This window comes from Vigna angularis, chromosome 1 (assembly GCF_016808095.1).
Source record: "Vigna angularis cultivar LongXiaoDou No.4 chromosome 1, ASM1680809v1, whole genome shotgun sequence".
NCBI classification, from domain to species: Eukaryota; Viridiplantae; Streptophyta; class Magnoliopsida; order Fabales; family Fabaceae; genus Vigna; species Vigna angularis.
The window spans coordinates 14,357,984-14,377,595 of record NC_068970.1 but is presented as its reverse complement, the minus strand read 5'-3'; the positions used below and the strand labels follow the sequence as shown (position 1 = coordinate 14,377,595).

General features: G+C 31.6%; 3 protein-coding genes across 3 annotated transcripts; all 3 read right to left on the bottom strand.

The window, feature by feature from the left end:
* Positions 1-76: 76 nt before the first annotated feature.
* LOC108326113 (hydroxymethylglutaryl-CoA synthase) lies at positions 77-5,136 on the bottom strand. The gene is made up of 12 exons (XM_017559429.2): positions 4,877-5,136; positions 4,172-4,278; positions 3,139-3,271; positions 2,556-2,699; positions 2,203-2,361; positions 1,904-1,977; positions 1,735-1,810; positions 1,523-1,578; positions 1,347-1,434; positions 1,031-1,171; positions 788-937; positions 77-457 (listed from the first exon to the last, which is right to left on the bottom strand). The coding sequence occupies exons 1-12, from the start codon at positions 4,937-4,939 to the stop codon at positions 266-268; spliced, it is 1,383 nt and encodes a 460-aa protein (XP_017414918.1). The 5' UTR covers positions 4,940-5,136; the 3' UTR covers positions 77-265.
* A 5,067-nt stretch (positions 5,137-10,203) lies between these two features.
* LOC108329211 (E3 ubiquitin-protein ligase SIRP1) lies at positions 10,204-10,737 on the bottom strand. Its single transcript, XM_017563321.1, has one exon. It carries the CDS (start codon positions 10,735-10,737, stop codon positions 10,204-10,206), a length of 534 nt encoding a protein of 177 aa, XP_017418810.1.
* A 5,483-nt stretch (positions 10,738-16,220) lies between these two features.
* On the bottom strand, positions 16,221-18,326 carry LOC108335813 (molybdenum cofactor sulfurase). The gene has a single exon (XM_017571988.2). The coding sequence runs from the start codon at positions 18,175-18,177 to the stop codon at positions 16,381-16,383; it is 1,797 nt and encodes a 598-aa protein (XP_017427477.1). The 5' UTR covers positions 18,178-18,326; the 3' UTR covers positions 16,221-16,380.
* Positions 18,327-19,612: the final 1,286 nt, after the last annotated feature.

The following is a 19,612-nucleotide window of genomic DNA, read 5'->3' as shown; positions in this document are numbered from 1 at the left end:
TTTTAAATATTATTAAAGGTAAAACAAGATTACTATACTCTTTCCTCTCAACAATTTTCAAGTGATAACATTACCATTTAAAAAGTAATTTAAATATATTATAACTCTTATTTAAAGTAACATACTTTGACAAATCAATATACTGCTACCCTAGTCATAATTAATGCTTCTCAAAACGCCTAATGTAATCAATAATAATAACCTTTAAATGCTAGACAAAGTTGACTTGGTGGCTTCTAGGTATTACACATCCTCTAAGTAAACATCAGTGACCATTGGTGATCAAATCATTTTCACTACTTTTCTTAGCATAGAATCTCCTATACATGGAGTCAACTTCAGTGAGATAGAATGTGCCTGGAGATAAAAGGCTAGTGTCCTTGCTTGTTACAAACTCCTTCGCACCATACCTACATTCCATTAACTTCATGGTTTCAACAAATATCTCTGGCGAAAACTGCATAAAAAACCACAAAGGTTGTGTTCGTGAGCATTCAAACAAGATGGTGAAAAAGAAATTCTAGACTATTCTGACTTAGTAAAGGAGACACAACTAAAAGATGAAAAAAAACAAAATTTTTCACAAAAACGGTGTATTTTTATCAACTTAGGAACTAGTTACTCGATTATTTTATATAAAATCAAATGTTTCTTTTTTTATGTGAAAAAATTGACGCATTAATGTATTGCAGAAGAAGCAGAGAGTAATATATTCAAAGTAAATCTTAAATATGGTAGGCACCGTGTAATACTTCTATTTTCTTAAGACTCTCAAAGGATAAAATACCTCATGCCTTGACTTCAATTTTCCAGCAACATCCATCACTTTGACAATATTTGACAAGCTAAATGGAGATTGACCTTCACGTAGTTGCAAGGAGAACATTGTGGAAGTTAAGCCACTTCCATATGAGAACAGTATCACCCTCTTATTGTCCTACAAATTGTAAAATGTAAATCTTAATCAGAAGCACGAACCTTTGTTGAAAAGATACTTACATTTAACTAAGGTAGTGTTTAGAACATTCACCAATGTGCTATGCTTGTTGTGAATAAGTGAAATAAAAGCTGCATAAAGTGACGCGGTATACATGTTGCCAACTTGTTTTGGTATCAAGGTGGTTGGTTGCACCTTTGCATCAAATTGCGGCTTTGCAACTTGCTGGGATGCCTGTAAATCAAGAATACTTTACACCATTAGCAAAAGTTTCAAATTGTCCATTTTCTTGATAGTTACATAAATGGGAAATAAAATCTTTGCCCTCCAACCAAAAAGAAAAATGAGTGACTAAGAGAAAGAGAAGAATATTATTTCACTTCCCAAACTATATTTAGAGCTCTCAGACCTTTTCTAGATCCCGACTTTGATAGCTCTCATCAACAGATAATGTTGCAAAAGGTTGCAGCTTTTCTTTGGCAATCGCATCCACAGAACTGTAATCATAACCAACTTTTAAACACTACCAATACATGAAAAATTTGAAATTGAAAAGGTTTCCAGAGATGAAAAGATAAAAAGAACCTGGGATTTTTCAAAAAGTCATTGAACACCAAACGAGCAAAACTTTTCTGAACAAGCTGCAATAACTCGAAGTATTAATATAAGCAGAGAAAAAATGCTCATGTAGGCATCAATTAAGTAGAGAAATCATGAATGATTATTATACGAAGCATTCTTAGTGAGAGGGGGATTGTGCGTTGTTAAGATATTAAGTGAGATCCTCGTAGCCATACCTTGTTATATGGAGAATGAAATACAAAGTATTCAGCATCAGAAATAGAAAATTGTTTTCCCACTAGTTTCTCATATCTGCAAAAGAGCAATGCTATAATGTGATTGGTTTAAATTTACAATTTACAAACCAAATTTCAGAAAAAAACTATATTAACACTAGAAGCTTACTTGTGACTTAAGATATTATAGCAAGAATCAAGGGCCATAAGGTAACAAGTTTGAGAAAGCTTTCCATCAACAACCTATAAAACGTAAGTCACATGGATTTATTGTAATTAGTCAAAACACAAGTAAAGAATGGACTCAGTAAAATGTCATCCCTCGTAAAACTTTCTCAAACGAAAAGAAAATTGCAATGATTTCTTTCACACTGGTGGGGAAAATGGAAGTAAGCTTTCAAACATTAAATCCCTTAGTCCTAAGTTAAGTTCTCTGACACAAAAGTACAAAGATACTAAACAGCTTACTGGATATTCACTGGCAAGATTTGGCTTGTAAAAGTCATAGGCATGAGCCATATGACTTCCTCTCAATTTGCTTTCAAAAGCAATGGGAGCATCGGGACCAATTAGCATGGCAATAGCGGCAGCTCCACCAGTAGGCCGAGCAGGTCCTTCAGCATATACCTGAGAAAGGAACTCATCATTGACAGATGCTTGAGTTGAGACTAAATTGACATCAGGGTACAACAGAATATAGGATATGCATCTGAGTTCATAACTTCTAGTTCTTAAAATAGCACATTTAAAAGGGAATGGGAAACATGTTCACTGTTACTAAATATATAGTCCAAAGACCATGACTGTGGAAGTGATCTTACAGCGCTGTCTGTGCAAACAACAAGTCCATATCGCCCATCCCATGAGTTGCTCTCCACCCAATTGGCACAATTGAACAAAGCAGCAGTTCCTCCATAGCATGCATTTGTTGAATCAACGCCCTCGATATCAGTATTTCCATATTTCTGCGTATTTCATACAAGTAAATGAATATTGTATTCAAAAAGATACAAAAGTAGATCATTTGATTAACAAAGTCATTAACAGAACCACACAATTCTGATTATTAGCAATACTTATTGTATTCGACACAGTGGAACGTTATTTAATGACATTCAAATGCAGAAGCTAGTATCCGATCTGTTATAGAACAAAAGATAAAAAGAGCCCAGATAGTTATACAACACTTCAGCCATGCTCTCTTTTAGATGATATACCCAACATTGACTACGAAACACCTCCAATCCAGCATTAAAACACTTGATTTTAAGGTTTAATCATTCCATATATTTTATATATTTGTATCAGTTAAGAATTTTTAAACTACGATTATGTGGTGAAGAAACTCAATTTTCATTAACAAAGAGAATCATCTATCCATGCAGTTCGACATTGAAAGCATACCTCAAAGATCTGCATTAGGAAAGTTTTGATGGATTTGCTTTTGTCAATCACAGTCTCACTACCTACTTCCAGCCGACCAATTTGTTTAGGATCTATCTTATACTTCTCTAGAAGGGAAGAAACTACTGTCAAACTGAAAATGCCAGAGTTAGTCCTCAACAACAAAGTCCTATTTAACATTTAACACTAAATCAAACAGAGCAATATATCAAGTTTGCTTTGGTGGGTACGTCTAGTATTTATACATGTAGTACGATGAAAACACAAAAATATAAGACTACAGAAGATTAAAAAATTTCATGGCATTAAATATTTCCTTTGTATAATGCAATGAACTCATCTCCTTTATACAGTTATGAATGGTTTATGATAAAAATAAAAGGGTCCAAACATTCATTTTTCCTGAAAACTTTTGGGAAGACTTTCATCGTCGATAGGATTTACCAGAACACTAATTCACATTCTCAGTTTCTGTAACTGACTCCACATGCCACAATAAGTTACTTCAATTCACCATTTACAGAAATCTGAGCAACGAGACCCTAAGCAATTCACACACATATAAACATAAGATGCAAGCAGAGGCAGAAAGAGGGCACGGGTATGCGATGGCTTCCCAACCGGAGCCGGCTCAAGGTCTAAGTAGATAAAGCTTTTGCTTAAGCCCTCTAAGAGAAAAAGACTCAAAAAATTTGTTTTTTACTACTAATTACTTTAAATCTCCAAAAAAAAGGTCTCAAACTTTTTTTAGTACTAATGGCTTTATGTCTCAAAAATCTGAGTTCCTTTAGGTCTTATTCCTACGTTTGTTTTAGCCCTCCCCAGATGCTGCTTGTTCCCAACTGTGCATGTATATTTCTTCATGTCATTATTGTTATACATGTTTATCGTGTCTCTCCTCACATTAAATCTCTTACTGAGGAAGCTTCAATAGTGATTATATACAATGGCAAGTCCAAACAGAATAAGCATCTAATATCTATACTATAGGCAGAATATAAACTATAAAGATTATAAAACCCAAAGCAGAAACCTCATCGAAATGACATCTTCTACTTCTGTACAAAACGCCATGCAATCTTGACCAAGTCCAATAGTGTATTTCCCTTTACTGGCACCATCATGAGTCTCCAGCACTTCCTGCACAAGTGAAGAAGTGAAAACATTACTATAAAGGAAACAGACAAAAAGTGTGGAGAACTTCAATTTACATCAGCAAGATAACAAAACAAATGGATGCGTATCGTATAAGCCATAATAATCTACAACAACAAGTCCTGTTCTTTCCCTTCCCTTCTGCTGCCGACAAATGGAGAACCGAACACGCCATAATTTGGATTACGATACAATTTAAGAAGATCTCACGATTTTTCCCGCAGAAAACAGAGTTATGTTATGTGAGTCACAGAACACAATATATGAAAACTAGAAATCATGGCTCAGTAAGGCCCAGTCCTTTTCAATAGTGATAAGAAAAACGCATAACAATTTTGTGAGGCCCTTGTGCAATTGGCTACTGAAAACTACAAACAACTAACGTTCATGAGATGATCTTCATTATTCAATCATGAGCAAAAATCGGTAAACAAAATTAATTCCTGTACTGAACTTCTGTGACAGTTTCCTTATTATTCGTTAATCGTGAGAAAACAAACACGCGCGTGATGAGTTGTGTGTAAATGATGGGATTAAGGAAAATATAAAAGTGAAATTAAGATTGAAATATAGAAGCGTTTACCTGTTGAATACAAGTAGGAGGGAAATAGATGTCAATAGCGAGAATCCCCACATTCTTTGCCATCGCAGTTAGTAACGTTTCCGAGAAAAAGAGAGAAAGAGAAGGATGGGTTGGATGAAGAGCCTTACGTGCAAATATATTTATATACAGGTGGAAGAAGTAAAAGTAAGCAGCTAGCAGCAACGAGATGGTTTTGTCGTGTTGTTTCTTACGTCGGAAAGTTTGAAGGTAGAGAGAGGAAGTTAGGTCGCAACAAATGTAGAACTGGCTGTTTTGCTTCAATAATCTCACCCTTGTGTTTCCCTCTAATTACCGGGTCTTGCCATTCCTCCGCGAGAACCTCACAACTCCTTTCTTCCATACACATGTTCCAACGTATAACCACATTCTAAATGTTTTTTTCTTTTATTTATTAGAGCTGTCCATTGGACGGAATTTTTTTCATTTTCGCATGACATTTTGTATTAATATATTCATTAAAATGTAAGTAAAAATATTAAAATTTAATATTTTTGAATGATGAAAAGTTAATCAAACACATTTTAAAACAGGCCTAAAAATATTTTTTGAATTATATTTTATTAATATGATAAATATGTAATTTTAAAAAATAAAAATAGCGTTAACAGGACAATAAATTATTATCTTTAAATCTAAACTATGTGTCTTGTTACATTGAAGGACATAATAAAAAATTCACCAACCATTTCATTTGTAGTTTGGTGGGAGAGGGTATATAAACAGTCTCAAACTGTGCTTCTTCTACGTCATCATTGTCCTCGCAAAAATATTTTCTGTCTCTCTCTTTCGCAATCACGCTAATTTTGATCCTCCAAAGGCTACGTATTATCTTGAGAAAAATTAATGAATTGAATTCTAGTATTCTGAAATGAGTTACTATAAAAGCATTGGATTTTAACGGTATAATAATTTAAATAAATCTAATCTAACTATATTATATTGTAATCTTCTTTAAATTATTTTTGAGTTATTTAAACCATGTTAGTTGATTAAACTGTTATGAATATATATTTCATCTTCAAAATATGTTTTACAAAGTCATAAACTATAAATCAATGTAGTTAAAAAAGATCCATTTATAGGTAACTCATTTTTTAAATTAAATTAATATAGCAATTTAATTTAACTTTATGACTGTTTTACAGTTCAATTTAGTTACATTAATCACAAAACAAATCCAAATACATAAATTCAACAATATAAATCGTCTAACCCAAAAATTCAACAAACTTTTAAAATGAGCTAAATATTATTCACATGCAAGGATCCCGACTCAGAACATTCATTGTATACAAGTCAAATCGAAATTTTAAAACTCTTCTATCACTTCAAAACTTTGTAATCATCAAATATCCCATATATACTTAATTGCACAAAAAAAATCCTTTTTTTCTCAAACAAATCCTACATGCATGCACTTTTCCGTAGATGATGAAGAGAAAGAAATAGAATTTATAGAAAGAAGTATATGTTTACATCTAGAAAGAACTTATAATTTCTTATTGCTCACTATAACTTTATATTGTGAATTCACTCTGACAAGAGAAAGGTGAAGAGAATCTAGTCCTCTATTAGTTGGGTGGATATGAAGAAAGAAGAAAAATAAACAAATTTTTGGCAAAGTCTTGCAATAAAAAATTTAATCAAATTTTCTATTTGGAGCTCCACTCTTAATAAACTCACCTCTATTACTATTACGATTGAATGGAAAACTCAAAATTTTGAGGTTTAAGTCAATAAATAAGTTATATCTCTTAGAATTTTATTAAAATAAAAAAGTTTCACCATTGAAAAATAGAATTTTAATGAAAATTAAAAATCTCTCATAACAACCACTGAGAAATAGAATTTTAATGACGATTAAAAATATTTCATAATAATGATTTTAAAATGGTCATTGTTCGGACGGTCATTAAAACTAACGATTTTTAGTGATGGATATATATAGAATCATCATTGTATGTGTTCATCGTCATTAGATTTTTAATGATGGATGTGTATACAATCATCATTTTATGATCAAAGTTGTAAATAGAGCCATCGAATTGTATATTATATGCTAATAGTTTCATTAAGCATAGTTATTGTAAGGTAAATAGTATAATGGTTAAAAATTAACTATAGCATATGATGCATAAAACAACGATAAAAAACAATTCTTATTAGATAAAATTGTCGGCGATCAATTTTTTTATTATAGTCTCTTTATAACCGTTGTTATATGACATCCTTAGAGAATATATATATATGAATGAAATATAAATGTGAATTTGTTATATTAAAGTAATTTAAAAGTATAAATCATAAAAATGTGTTTGTTAACAAAAACTTGTTAGAAATACTTTTACACATTACTGTAAAAATCACACTTTATGACGTACAAAAATAATCTACTATAACGTATAAATTGGGGACATAGTTCTGGGCCTTATAGTAGGTCTGCGCATTTTATGACGTAGCAGAAATTTACGTCATAAGTCATAATAGCTTGAACATATTATGACGTAAATTTTATAACCAGTCATAATATGCACAATTTATTATGACAAATTTTCATTTATCAGTTATAATATGACAAAACATATTATGACGTAAATTTATTTACCTGTTATAATATGTAGTGTATTATGACGTAAATATTTTTACCAATCATAATATGTTGAATGTATTATGACATACAATTTTTCACCTATCATAATATTATTCTATAAATTAGTTTTATGAATCAACCTATTATATATATATATATATATATATATATATATATATATATATATATATATATATATATGAATGCATAATATTATTCTACAAGTTAGTTTTATGAATTAAATTAAATTTAAGTTCACTTTTTTCAAATGCTAACCGAATAATTTGAAACATTTTATAGCAAAATATTAGACTTTGTGTCACTTACTATTAGTTTCCATAATTCTACATGAGATATTCAATCTTAAATATTAAGAGATGTAATGAAGAACTTACATTGTATAGAAATAATTTCAAATTATAAATAAATATAAATTTTATTTTACAAGTTAATTTTATTTAAATAAGTTAAATTTAAAATTTGTTTTCTTTAAACAATTAATAGATAAAAATAACCATATAAAATGATTATATACATTACAAAACAATTCAAAATACATACAAAAGAATGAAAATAAAAGATGTCTAACAAAAACACATATATACATATCTTCACTATTATTTCACTATCATTGTAACTACAAAAAAGAAGGACATTACGGACGGCCGAAGTCCATCGAAAATAGCCAAAAAGCCGTCGGTAATGCCCATTATCGACGGATTAGCGACGACCAATTGGTCGTCGTTAAATTGTTTGTCGTTAAATTACCGAAAGGCAAAGGTCTTTGGTAAGAATCAAGCAGGATTAAAGGGTAAAGAATCACTGAACTACATTTAAAATCATTAGCAAATTGTAATACAATTGGTAATGCGATGAACTCTGTAATTTCCTTTCAAGTTAAATCATTTTCCGGAACATATCTCTTGAAGAAGGTATTAATGAATGTAATCTTTTGTCATTCAACAAAGAACAAAGTACAGAAGAAAAAAGGCTATGAATTATAAAATCTAACTGTAAATAGAAAGCTCTTATGAATAAGAAAGCTCTTTTGTCATTTACATTCTTGGCAATCTTCAAAAGAAATTCGACGAAGAATGAATAAGAAAATAGGAAGACTTCAATCTCGTGAAATTGAGTGAGAATACCAAACAGGGATTGTCCAACTTGGCAAACTCGTAGCTGGTTATGTATGGGCTGCTTTAAATGAAACAATTGACAACGTTTGTGGAACTGTAAAACTAGTAGCAATAACATTCCCCCTGCTCCATAAAAGTGGTATATAACATAATCAGTAGATAGAACTAAAAGTTCTTTTTTTTCAGCGCCATTTTCACTAAACATATTATATAAAACGAGGGAAGAAAAAAAGAAAGAAAGGGCTTGATTACTTGGAAATGTAGCTCCTCCAACAAGGTCTATTTGGAAGTTAGGAGGTAGAAAACGCATCTCTGATCTTTTCAAATAAGCCAATTCTTCAAGAACAATCGCTGCAGTAACCATAATACCAAAAAGGAACCCATAGCCTATCTTCCAATCACTTCCTGTTGGTGTATACTGTGAAGGAACCGCAATTTGTAATAAGAGGAATTAACAAAGTTAAGGAAATAAAAAACCAGTATATATAAATGGGACACTCGAATAAATAAAATAAAAAATAAATATTTATTGTTTTATGAAAATATGCAAGTTTGACTATTAACCTTATATATGAAATAAATTTAAGTATTAGCAATATATAAATAAAATAACTATGAAATAACAATACAATAAAATATCATGTCGTAATTGTAATTAATAAAAAAAATTATATTTGGATTCCTTTAGCAAAGGGAAAACAAAATTACAACTGTCAAAGAACACCAAACACAACATGATAAATTTTCAATTTAATAAATAGTCTTTATTTTGAATCTAATTATATATGGATTTGATTTAATTATATATTGATTTGAGTTAAATATAGCATTCAAAAAATAGAAAGAACATTGCATTGATGTTGGATGATCATGCATAACACAGTTAAATAATTGCATCCCCAAAAACTATGTTAATGGCCGCAAATATGAGTGCCAACCTTACCTTAATTAACTTATTTTTCTTAATTCCTTTTGCTATCATAATTTATATAGAAAATTATCTAGGCAAGGTTAGATATGGATCAGTAACGAACCTGAAGAATAGTTAGTACAAGGGCAAAAATGCCTATGCCTCTATGATCTAGCATTTAAGGGATCCTTGTGCCTGAAATGTCTAGCAATAACGTATTCCCTCCTTCAACAAAATCAAGTTTCAAGTTTCAAGATCCCAGTTGAAAAACACAATTAGGATTGGTCATCAATAACACTCTTCAACAATTACAACACACACATTAACCGAACCAAAATTATATAATCTCTCCAATGGTCATCTCGAACTCCAACCGAAATTGGAGTTTCAAACTCACAATTATCACAATATAATCAGCAAAATATATGTTTACATAGAGGATCTGGTAGAAGACTTTCTCCATTAGCAATTATACTGGAGAAGAATAGCAAGAGAAATTGAATTTCTTTATATATATATATATATATATATATATATATTGTAAGTTTCTTTCAATTTGTCATTTTTAGAGTTTATTATAGTGAAGCTAGTTGATCAGAGCAGAATTCTGGTCTAATTTAGCACTAAAAAAGCGATGCAAGATAAAAAAAAGAAAAGACAGAGCACCACATTATAGCAAAGGCGCTTGGGCACCTCGAGGCTCCCTCCGGATCTCCCTCACCACGTCGTCACCTTCGTCTTCCTCCTCCTGTGCCGCCTCTTCCTCAAGGCGGAGCCTGCTCAACGGGCACGACGCGTGGAGGTCGAGCCACGGCGTGATGCAACTGGCATGGTAGAGGTGTTTGTAGGGCAACTGTTTGGCCTCGGCGTCAAAGAGGGAAATTTGGTCTTTGCACACAGTGCAGAAAACGACGCCATTGGGGTCGAGCGCGGAAAGGAGCGAGGGTGTGACATTGACGGAGGGGAAAGGGCAGGGTTTGGCGGGGAGGGGCTTGGGGGAGAGGAGTAAGAGTGCGTCATGGAAAACGACGCCAAAGAAGGGTGATTCGACATTGTTTTGGGAGAAGGGAGAGGCCATTAGTTCGAGGAAGGAGGTGTAGCAGTGGAGACAGAGGAAAGGCGAGGGAAGGAGCGTGAGGGACACGCTCATATCGCATTCGTGGCACCAGTAGGTCTTCGCTTCTGGCTCTGCCGTTGTCTCCATCAGAGGTGTTTCCCTCTGCGAATGATTGTGAACTTAATAGGGAGGCACCCTCTTAGATTGCACGAACACGCTCAACCACCGGAAATGCTCGCGCTCTTCACAACACTGCTATGCCAACAGAAGATGGAAGGGACTGATGATGTGCAAACAAAAGGGAACCAAACGAAGGAGGAGAAATTTGGAGGTACCCTCAAATGCCCTCAGATTTCAATTTCGGGAAAGAGAAGAGAGAAATTTGGGGGAAAGGAACTGCTGAAATTGCAAATGAGCGAGAGAATACCAAAATTTTGGTTAAGTCATCGTGTACAATACCGAAGGCTCGTATCCGCTAGTATATTACGACAGACGCAAATTACCGAAGAACATCTGACCGTCGATAATTATCCACCGCTAATACGCGTGTTTCTTGTAGGAGTGATCCTAGTTCACGTTATGTGCGAACATACAATATTGCATCTACAAAACACTAATAAACACATGACAAATTAGTAAAAAATAAATCAATATGGTAAAGAAAACGTGTTTTTTAAGAGAGATGATATTTATTGTAATACATATAAATATCATTTATTCTAATTAAAAATTTATTCATATTTTGATTAAAATAATTTAATAACCAATATAAATTAAGAGAAATAAACATTAAAATTACAAAACACAACATTTATGAACATCATATATTATTTAAGGATTTAAAATGCTAAACTAGTAAAATATATTATTTCAAAAGTGAACTATCGTTTAAATAAAATTCATTCGCTTGAGTAATACTTTACAGTAAAACTCGCATATGAGGAATTTTTGAGCAAGAGACTTTTTCATTTGTTTCTAGATAATATATATATATATATATATATATATATATATATATATATATATATATATATATATATATATGGGGTTTGCTAACGCGCGTACGCCTGTTTTTTAGTTGGTACGTTTTAGCAATGTGTACCGGGTTTTAGTAGACAAAAATATCCTTATATATCAATGAATTCTAAGTTTTAAAGTTAAGGGTATTTTAATAATTTTCATTCTCAAAACTAAAAAAAAAAATAAACCCAAATCCTTACTCACCTCTCTCATTCCTGTCAACCCTTACTTTTTTCATCTTTTTCAATCCAATCTTTTCTCTGTCATCTCATTGAAAAAATCAAAAATTTCTCTCAACCTTTTCTCTTTCAGCTTTCTCACTCCAATCTTTTCTCTGTCATCCCTACTGTAGCCCCAATTGGAAAAATTAAAAACACTTGGTGTTGAACAATCTTACAAAAATTGATTTTATAATGAGTTTTCATCTTATAATTTTTGTCTTATCTAATTTTATCCAATTTTCACAAGCATAAAGGAATTGGTAATTGACCTGGAAAAAATCAGAAATACTCGTTGTTAAACAATTTCTTACAAAATGATTTTATAATGAGTTTTTATTTTGTGATTTTTGTCTTATATAATTTTATCTAATTTTCACAAGGATAATGACATCAAAGTAATTGATAATTGGCCTTGAAAAAATCAGAAACACTCATTGTTAAATAATTTCTTACAAAAAATGACTTTATAATGAGTTTTCATTTTATAATTTTTGTCGTATATTATCTAATTTTCACAAGCATAATGACATCCAAAAGAATTGGTAATTGGCCTGGAGGATTTTCTTAGAGATGGTGATTCAGCAGATGATGAAATTAGAGAGGTTAGTGAAGATGGTGAAATTGAAGAGATCTTGAATGAACCTTTGCCTGAAGGTGAATATGTTAATGACTCAACTCTTTACAAAGGCAAATTGTTTAAAGGCAAATGTTTCTGATTTTTTCAATTGGAAGTACAGTAGGGATGACAGAGAAAAGGTTGGAGTGAAAAAGATGAAAGAGAAAGGGTTGAGAGGAATGAGAGAGGTGAGTAAGGATTTGGGGGTTTCTTTTTTTTTTTTTTAGTTTTGAGAATGAAAATTATTAAAATACCCTTAACCTTAAAACTTAGAATTCATGATATATAAGGATATTTTTGTCTACTAAAACCCGGTACACATTACTAAAACGTACCAACTGAAAAACAGGCGTACGCGCGTTAGCAAACCCCTATATATATATTCACCTAAAAATGTGACCTGTATCTTAAAATATATTAATTTCAAAAGATGATAGATGTATAAAGGCAAAAAAAAAAAACAAAAACAAGAAACAAATCTCAATTCCATATTTAAGTTTCAATGACAAAGCAATATAACACCTTTTATTCCTGTGACCAAATTACTTAAATTAAATAAATGAACCACCACCAATACAATTAAATTAATGGGGGTAAAAAATATTGTAACTAATTCACCTAAATTAATTAAATGAACAACTACCGAACTAACTTGATGTTTGTCGAGTTTAAAAAATAATTACAATCCGAATATTAACGAGTTAGTAACTTTTAAACAGAGAGATCAAGTTACATTAGCACGAGTATCACACATTCTCAATAGTTTCTAAAATATATTTATACTGAATTAACTGTTAAATTATACTTAGATGTTTTTTATCGTTCTTTATAATAAAAAATAAATGTACATATATTTTTTTCTTAATTGTAACAAACATAAATTACGTTTTTCTTGAGTATATTTAAACTTATAATAAATAATTGAAATTATGATACAAAGTTGTTTTTAAATATTTACACTTTCCTTATGTAAATATTTAAATGTAACTTAGAAATATTGATAAAAAAAGAGTGAAATAGTTAAATAGATAGAGTATATACATAAAGATTAAAGACAGTGTAGTTTAAAAAATCATTTTGGTTCAAAAATAATACGTCAAATTCATATTCACATAAAAAAGAGAAACAGTATTAAAAGTGGTCCATTTTTTCTTACAAGGAGAGTCATTGATCTATGGGAAGTGTATATGTATGCATATATTACGTTTATCATCACCTAAAGTTGAAATCCTTGGTTACATGAAATATCATATATTTAAACTTCCTTGCAATTTTTTAACCTCTTGTATTTGGTGGACCTGTTAATGTGATTTATGACAAATGTCCTTTATGATCCATGGATCAACTTTCATTTCTTTTTATATTAAGTTTATTACCATTGAGCTCTGAAAAGCCTGACTTTAATTTTGTAATCCACATAAAAATGTATTAACCTTAACTATTCCACTATAATATAAAAATGAAATTTTAATTAATTTTTAAATATTTTCAATAATTTTTAAATATTCTAAATTATAAATTAATTCTTAAATATTTGACATTAATGGAAAGTTAGTTCTTAATTAATTTCTATTATTTTTAATTTAATAAAAAATTAGAGTCAAACCTAACTTGTTTAGACATAACTCGATTCAATCTTATATGATTTGGATTCAACTTAACTAAACGTTTTCTAATTTGAGTCTAACCTGATCTAATCCAACATGATTAAGTATGAACTCAATATTGATCAACTCAATATATACTTAGCTTGACGAAACATGAGTTCGACCCAAATTAACCAAGCATGACTTGGACTAAATGTAGCCTGACTCGTCTTGACTTGGGTTAGGCTTGACCTAATATAACATGGTCTTACCTGGGTCATACCTAGGCTAATATGAGCTCAATCTGACCTACACTCAACACTCGTATTGATTTAGGTAAGATCCAACCCAAGCTACTTTGGTCTAATTCAATCCAACTTGATTTAGGTTCAATCCAACCCAACTTTACATGATTGGATCCAACATAACCTTACATTTCTTTGTTTGAGCCCAACCTAAACTAGGTGCCCAACCTAAACTAAGTAAAACTTGTCTTGGGCTTGACTCAACTCAGTTTTACTTAGGCTCGCTAACTTGGCATCATAATAGTTCAACCAACTTAAACTGATTAGGTTGATCTAACCTAAACTAAGACTTAACAAACTTAACTGGGCTTAATTAGGGCCCAAGTGGGTTAGACCTGTCTCAGTCCAAGTAACATTGACCGATCTAGCTCGGACTAACCAAGACATAAATCAATTTAGTACAACGTGGACCCAACTCAACTTAGCTTGACCTAGACTTGAAATAATCTAAACGCAAATCGACCTTAGCCTAACCTAACTTGCTTCATATGGTCTTAACCCAACCTAACTTAACATGAGCTCTACAAGATTATCCCCACATTAACCTAGGCCTTACTTAGCTTGACTAGGGCCTAATCTAACTTGATATTACCTAGGCATGACTCGCCTTAACCTCATCTAGACTTAGCCTAATATGGGTCAAACCTAACTTAATTTACTTAAAACAAGCTTGCCTTAGTCTAACTTGAGTTGGTCCAAGCTAAAGTTGGCTCAACATGAATTTAGCTCAAATTAGGCTTGGCTCAACTTGAATCAACATGACTCGTGTCTGATAAACTGACCTTGACTTGGACTTAGCTTGTCATGAGTTTATTTAGACCTAGCCTAACTCTGTTTGTCTTATATGTGACCCAACTATAAGTTATGTCCATCTTGACCTGCTTAATATGGTCTTAATCTAGCTTGACCTGACCTAACACATCTTAACCAACTTGAGATGATTTTGTGTTGAGTCTAATTCGACCCTACCTATACTAACTTGTGTTTGGATTTTGATTAAATAATTTTTTTCTTTGAGAACAAATACCTTTTTAGATAGATATTTGTTTTTCATTTTTATTCTTATTTTGAGACTTTTATATATATATATATATATATATATATGTATAGGTTTGTGTGCGTTATGTTTTATGATATTAATAAACATATAATATTAAAAAAGATTTCAACTATAATGTTAATGTTAAGATACATAAAGAATATATTCATAATTATTAGTCATTATTAGAATGTATATATTTTGTGTATAAATGTGGAATTTTTTTTGTTAGTTGATATTAATAAGTTTAAAAGATTGTTTTCATTTAATAATATTATTTTTATATTATTATTTTGAAATTCATTGAGATATATTAAGGGTGTAAATAGTGTTGTACTAACGGTAGAAACAACAAGTTTGTATATAGGAATGAAATTTTAAATTTTCGATGTTAAAATATTTCTTTTAGTAAAAGTAAGATATAGTCAAATAAATTGTGAAATGATACTTTTAGGAGCATGTATTTATGTAAAGACTTAGAACACAATTTATTTTATGTCATATATTCAAGCATTTAAAATAAATGTATTTGAAAATAAAATATAATGAAGTACATTGTAAATAAAATATAAATGTAATTAATAGAATTTATTTTATTTCATATATTTCATTTAGGATTATTTATTTTTTTACATACATAAAAAGTAATATAAAGATATGCATATATATATATATATATATATATATATATATATATATATATATATATATATATATAAAGTCTTATGTGTATGGTTTTTTTTTTGTTATATGCATATTTGCCTAAAAATATAAAATATAAGTAAAAATTGTTTAAATTTAAGCAATAATATTCAAGAAAAAAAAACAGTATAAGATACCCGATGAAAAATAAAGGTCGCGTAATTTATAGATTCTAAAAATTCTCTAGAGATACATTTATTGTACAAAACTTTAGTACAAAACATTACTCTAAAATAATGTAACGATAAAAATGTTAAGCAATGAGAGAAATAAGGAAATGAAACAATAGGAAGGAAGAAATTCATACTTCAACAGTCTTTTGATTTAGAGCTATGTATCTCCATTTCTCTTTCTCCACAAAGTCTGCATCCAGGAACCTAGAAAGAAAAGCCCATAGTCTGTAAATATCTTCAAAGTTTGTCAAGAGACCCAGTGCAGCAGTCACAACATATATCCCAGATTCATGGCTACGTGTCTTCTTCGACATCCCCAACCCTTCAACCTCACAAACTCTCTCCTCTTCATTTTTGTCATAGAACCTTATATTTCTCAAAAATGAGCTGTTTAAACATATGTTCTTCCTATCAGCTAGCTTCTGCACAAGTGCAGGATCGATTTTTTCCCCTTTCCAGTCAAATATATTAAATGCCACAGCAGGTCCACGGAAAGAACTTATCTTAGGCCCATAGACCCTAATTAGGGAAAGCTTATTTTCATGATGCGGATGTTTAAGACTCATCAGAGCATTAACCAGCCAATTGACCAGATACTTGGTCCTGTTACTGATCAGTAATAAACCCACTGAGTCTGCATGGTCTAATCCTCTACATTGAATCTCTGAGCTTTCATTTTTAGTACCTAATCTGTTTCTATCCGTGGATGAGTCAAAGGGTGTGCTTAACTCTTCAATTTCTGAGGTTGATGATGGCCCTTCTTGCAGATGAGCCGTTTCAGTTTCAATCACTACTTGTTCAGCCTCAGGTTTAGATGCTGGGACAAGGCTTATGATTCCTATGTTTGTGGCATTGCAAGGATCTTTCAAAGCAGACACACTAGATTTTTTAACAAATAAGCACCCAACACCCGAGGGGTTTTCACCAAAAACTTTGTAAAAGGAGCAAACCATAAAATCAGGCTTAAAAAGTAACATACCCAAGGTGTCCATTTCCTTAGGTTTCAATGCACACACATCAAGCAAGACGCACCACCCATTTTCCTGAGCCGTGGACATCCAACCGTAGGAATATGGTGTTCCGGTTACCCTTGAATGAAGTGGGAAAACAAATAAACCACCCTTTCTCTTATCCCTTTTATTCATGACCATCTTCTTTAGCTTCCTCCTCTGGATTCCGAGATTGGGCCAGGAGAATTCCGATGACAAGACACGCACCCCTTGCTTCTTGCAACTCTCAATCATCACATCCAATGCCTCGCTGCTGTGGTCATACACTGTGAGGAGGCGTCTATTGGATTGAAATTGGAAAGAATCGGCAACAATTTTAAAAGCAGATACCTCATTGGCAATGAAAACCAGGGTGTACTCAGCTTCAGAGAGATTCATGAAAGACATGATTCTCTTTCTGATTCTGGCTTCCAGTTCTGACTGGTGCCCACCGTAGAGAACCTGGGACTGCAAGTTCACCGACCTGTAGGATACATCAAAGAAGGAGGCGTCTGGTGTAAAGTGCGAGAATGATGAGGATGAAGAAGAAGAAACAATGGAAGCATTGGGGCAAGGTCTCTGTTGCTGAGCGTAGGAGAAAAGGCCATATCCAGTGTAATCGAAGCAGGCGTTGGAGTGGTTCAAGTGATGGTATTCTTGGGCTCGAATTTGATCAACCTGAGAAGTAGCAGAAAAGTGAGGGAATGCTTTGGTGAAGCTGATGTATGAGTCGTGCAGAGATGGAAGGGAGTCGGGGTTGGTGAATTGTGTGTGAGGGTGAAGGCTAGAGGATGTGGCTGCGGCGAAGTCATCGTGTGATGAAGTTACATTGTTGACTTTAGGCTTATGGGTCCTCTCGGAGGCAAGAAATGGAGAAGGAAAGCAGCCATTAAAGCAGGGTTGTGAGGCTGCTGGTTCAGCACGAGATGAGTGCATTTTGGGTGTTTGGACTCGGTCTTCCCCTCAAATTTCAAAACATTGACTTAGGAGTTTTGTTTTAAATGTAAATGGCTAAATAGTTGATGGTCGTTCAACCACCAAATAGTTAACGTTTTCTGGTTGTGTCAGGGAAAGGTTTTAGGTCATACAATGTAGGGTTGACTATGCTTATGAGAATACTGATTTCTTAACCAACAAAGTTGAGAAGTTCGTGACACATTTATTACAGAAGATGGTGTACTAGATATGTTGATTAATGTGGTTAGAGATTACCGGTGAAGATCGTTGTCCAGGACAGCTGCGTCTGGAAGGGGCTGGTCCATAATTGTGTGGTGAGATCATCACAAGGACCTTACCATCTGAGCCATCTTAGTCAAGATGAAAAGTGTTTGTTAAGAGGGTAAAAAAACAACCAAGGTTAAGGACAGAGGGTGGGTTTTGGATTTGTTTTCACAGTAAATTAGCACCCAGCAGTCAGCACAATCATCAATCGTTCAGGGGCTAGTGCTTTGAGAAAATGACAGTTTTTTTTACTGCTTCTCATAAATTATTTATATACTCTTTAAAGCAGCTTTAATACGTTTTTTATCCTTTAAAATTAAAGAAATTTCGTTATATAAATCATTCTTTTCAATTCCAATCAACTCAACGAACATAAAAAATCTTTATAATCACGTAATTTTTAAATAATTACTTTTTTTTGTTATATGAATATACAACTTCCATTTTATTAATTTTTTATAGACATTTTTTGTTTTAAAATAATTTAGACAATTTTATTAGCTAATTAAATTAAAACATTAAAACTTTTTCATATTTTTTTACAATATTCATATATATTTTTAATAAATAAAATTTACATTTATAATGTTAAGAAATAGATTATTAGAAAAGACTTCAAATAAATAATAATTTTATACAAGGAAAGTATAACAAATTTATAAATTAAAAAAAAAATACAATTCTTTGTTTACTTCATTAGCCATATTATTTAAAAAAACTACATCTCAAAATAAAAAGGTTAACTATTTAAAAATTTTAAAAACATAAAAAATTTGAAAATATAAACTAATCAAATACTTGAAAAAAAACAATTAAAAATAAAAGTATGTTTATATACAAATTAAAAAAACAAAAATAAAAAATAAAAATAAAAAGAAGTGATAGAATGAAAGAATTGAAAATTTTAATAAAAGAGAAGTCATGCTCTTAAAAATGAAAAAGATGCCGTAAAATTTGAGGGAAGAAAAAGTAAAAAGTGCATTAAAATTGAAAAAGGAAAACTCGTATACGCAAAATACTACTTCTATACAAATAGAAGAACGTTAAAAGAAATTTAAAGTCTACAAAATAGAAAAACGTTAAATAAAAAATTTAAGGACATGATTTCTGCATAAAAGTAGTTAAGCACTTGCACCATTTCAGAGCATAT

Excerpts from the sequence above, each read along its gene's own strand:
- LOC108326113 (XM_017559429.2), bottom strand. The coding sequence starts at position 4,939 with ATGGCAAAGAATGTGGGGATTCTCGCTATTGACATCTATTTCCCTCCT. Across the intron at positions 2,700-3,138 it reads TCCTAATGCAGATCTTTGAG|AAATATGGAAATACTGATAT; the intron begins GTATGCTTTCAA and ends TGAAATACGCAG. Across the intron at positions 1,978-2,202 it reads ATCTTGCCAGTGAATATCCA|GTTGTTGATGGAAAGCTTTC; the intron begins GTAAGCTGTTTA and ends TACGTTTTATAG.
- LOC108329211 (XM_017563321.1), bottom strand. The coding sequence starts at position 10,737 with ATGGAGACAACGGCAGAGCCAGAAGCGAAGACCTACTGGTGCCACGAA.
- LOC108335813 (XM_017571988.2), bottom strand. The coding sequence starts at position 18,177 with ATGCACTCATCTCGTGCTGAACCAGCAGCCTCACAACCCTGCTTTAAT.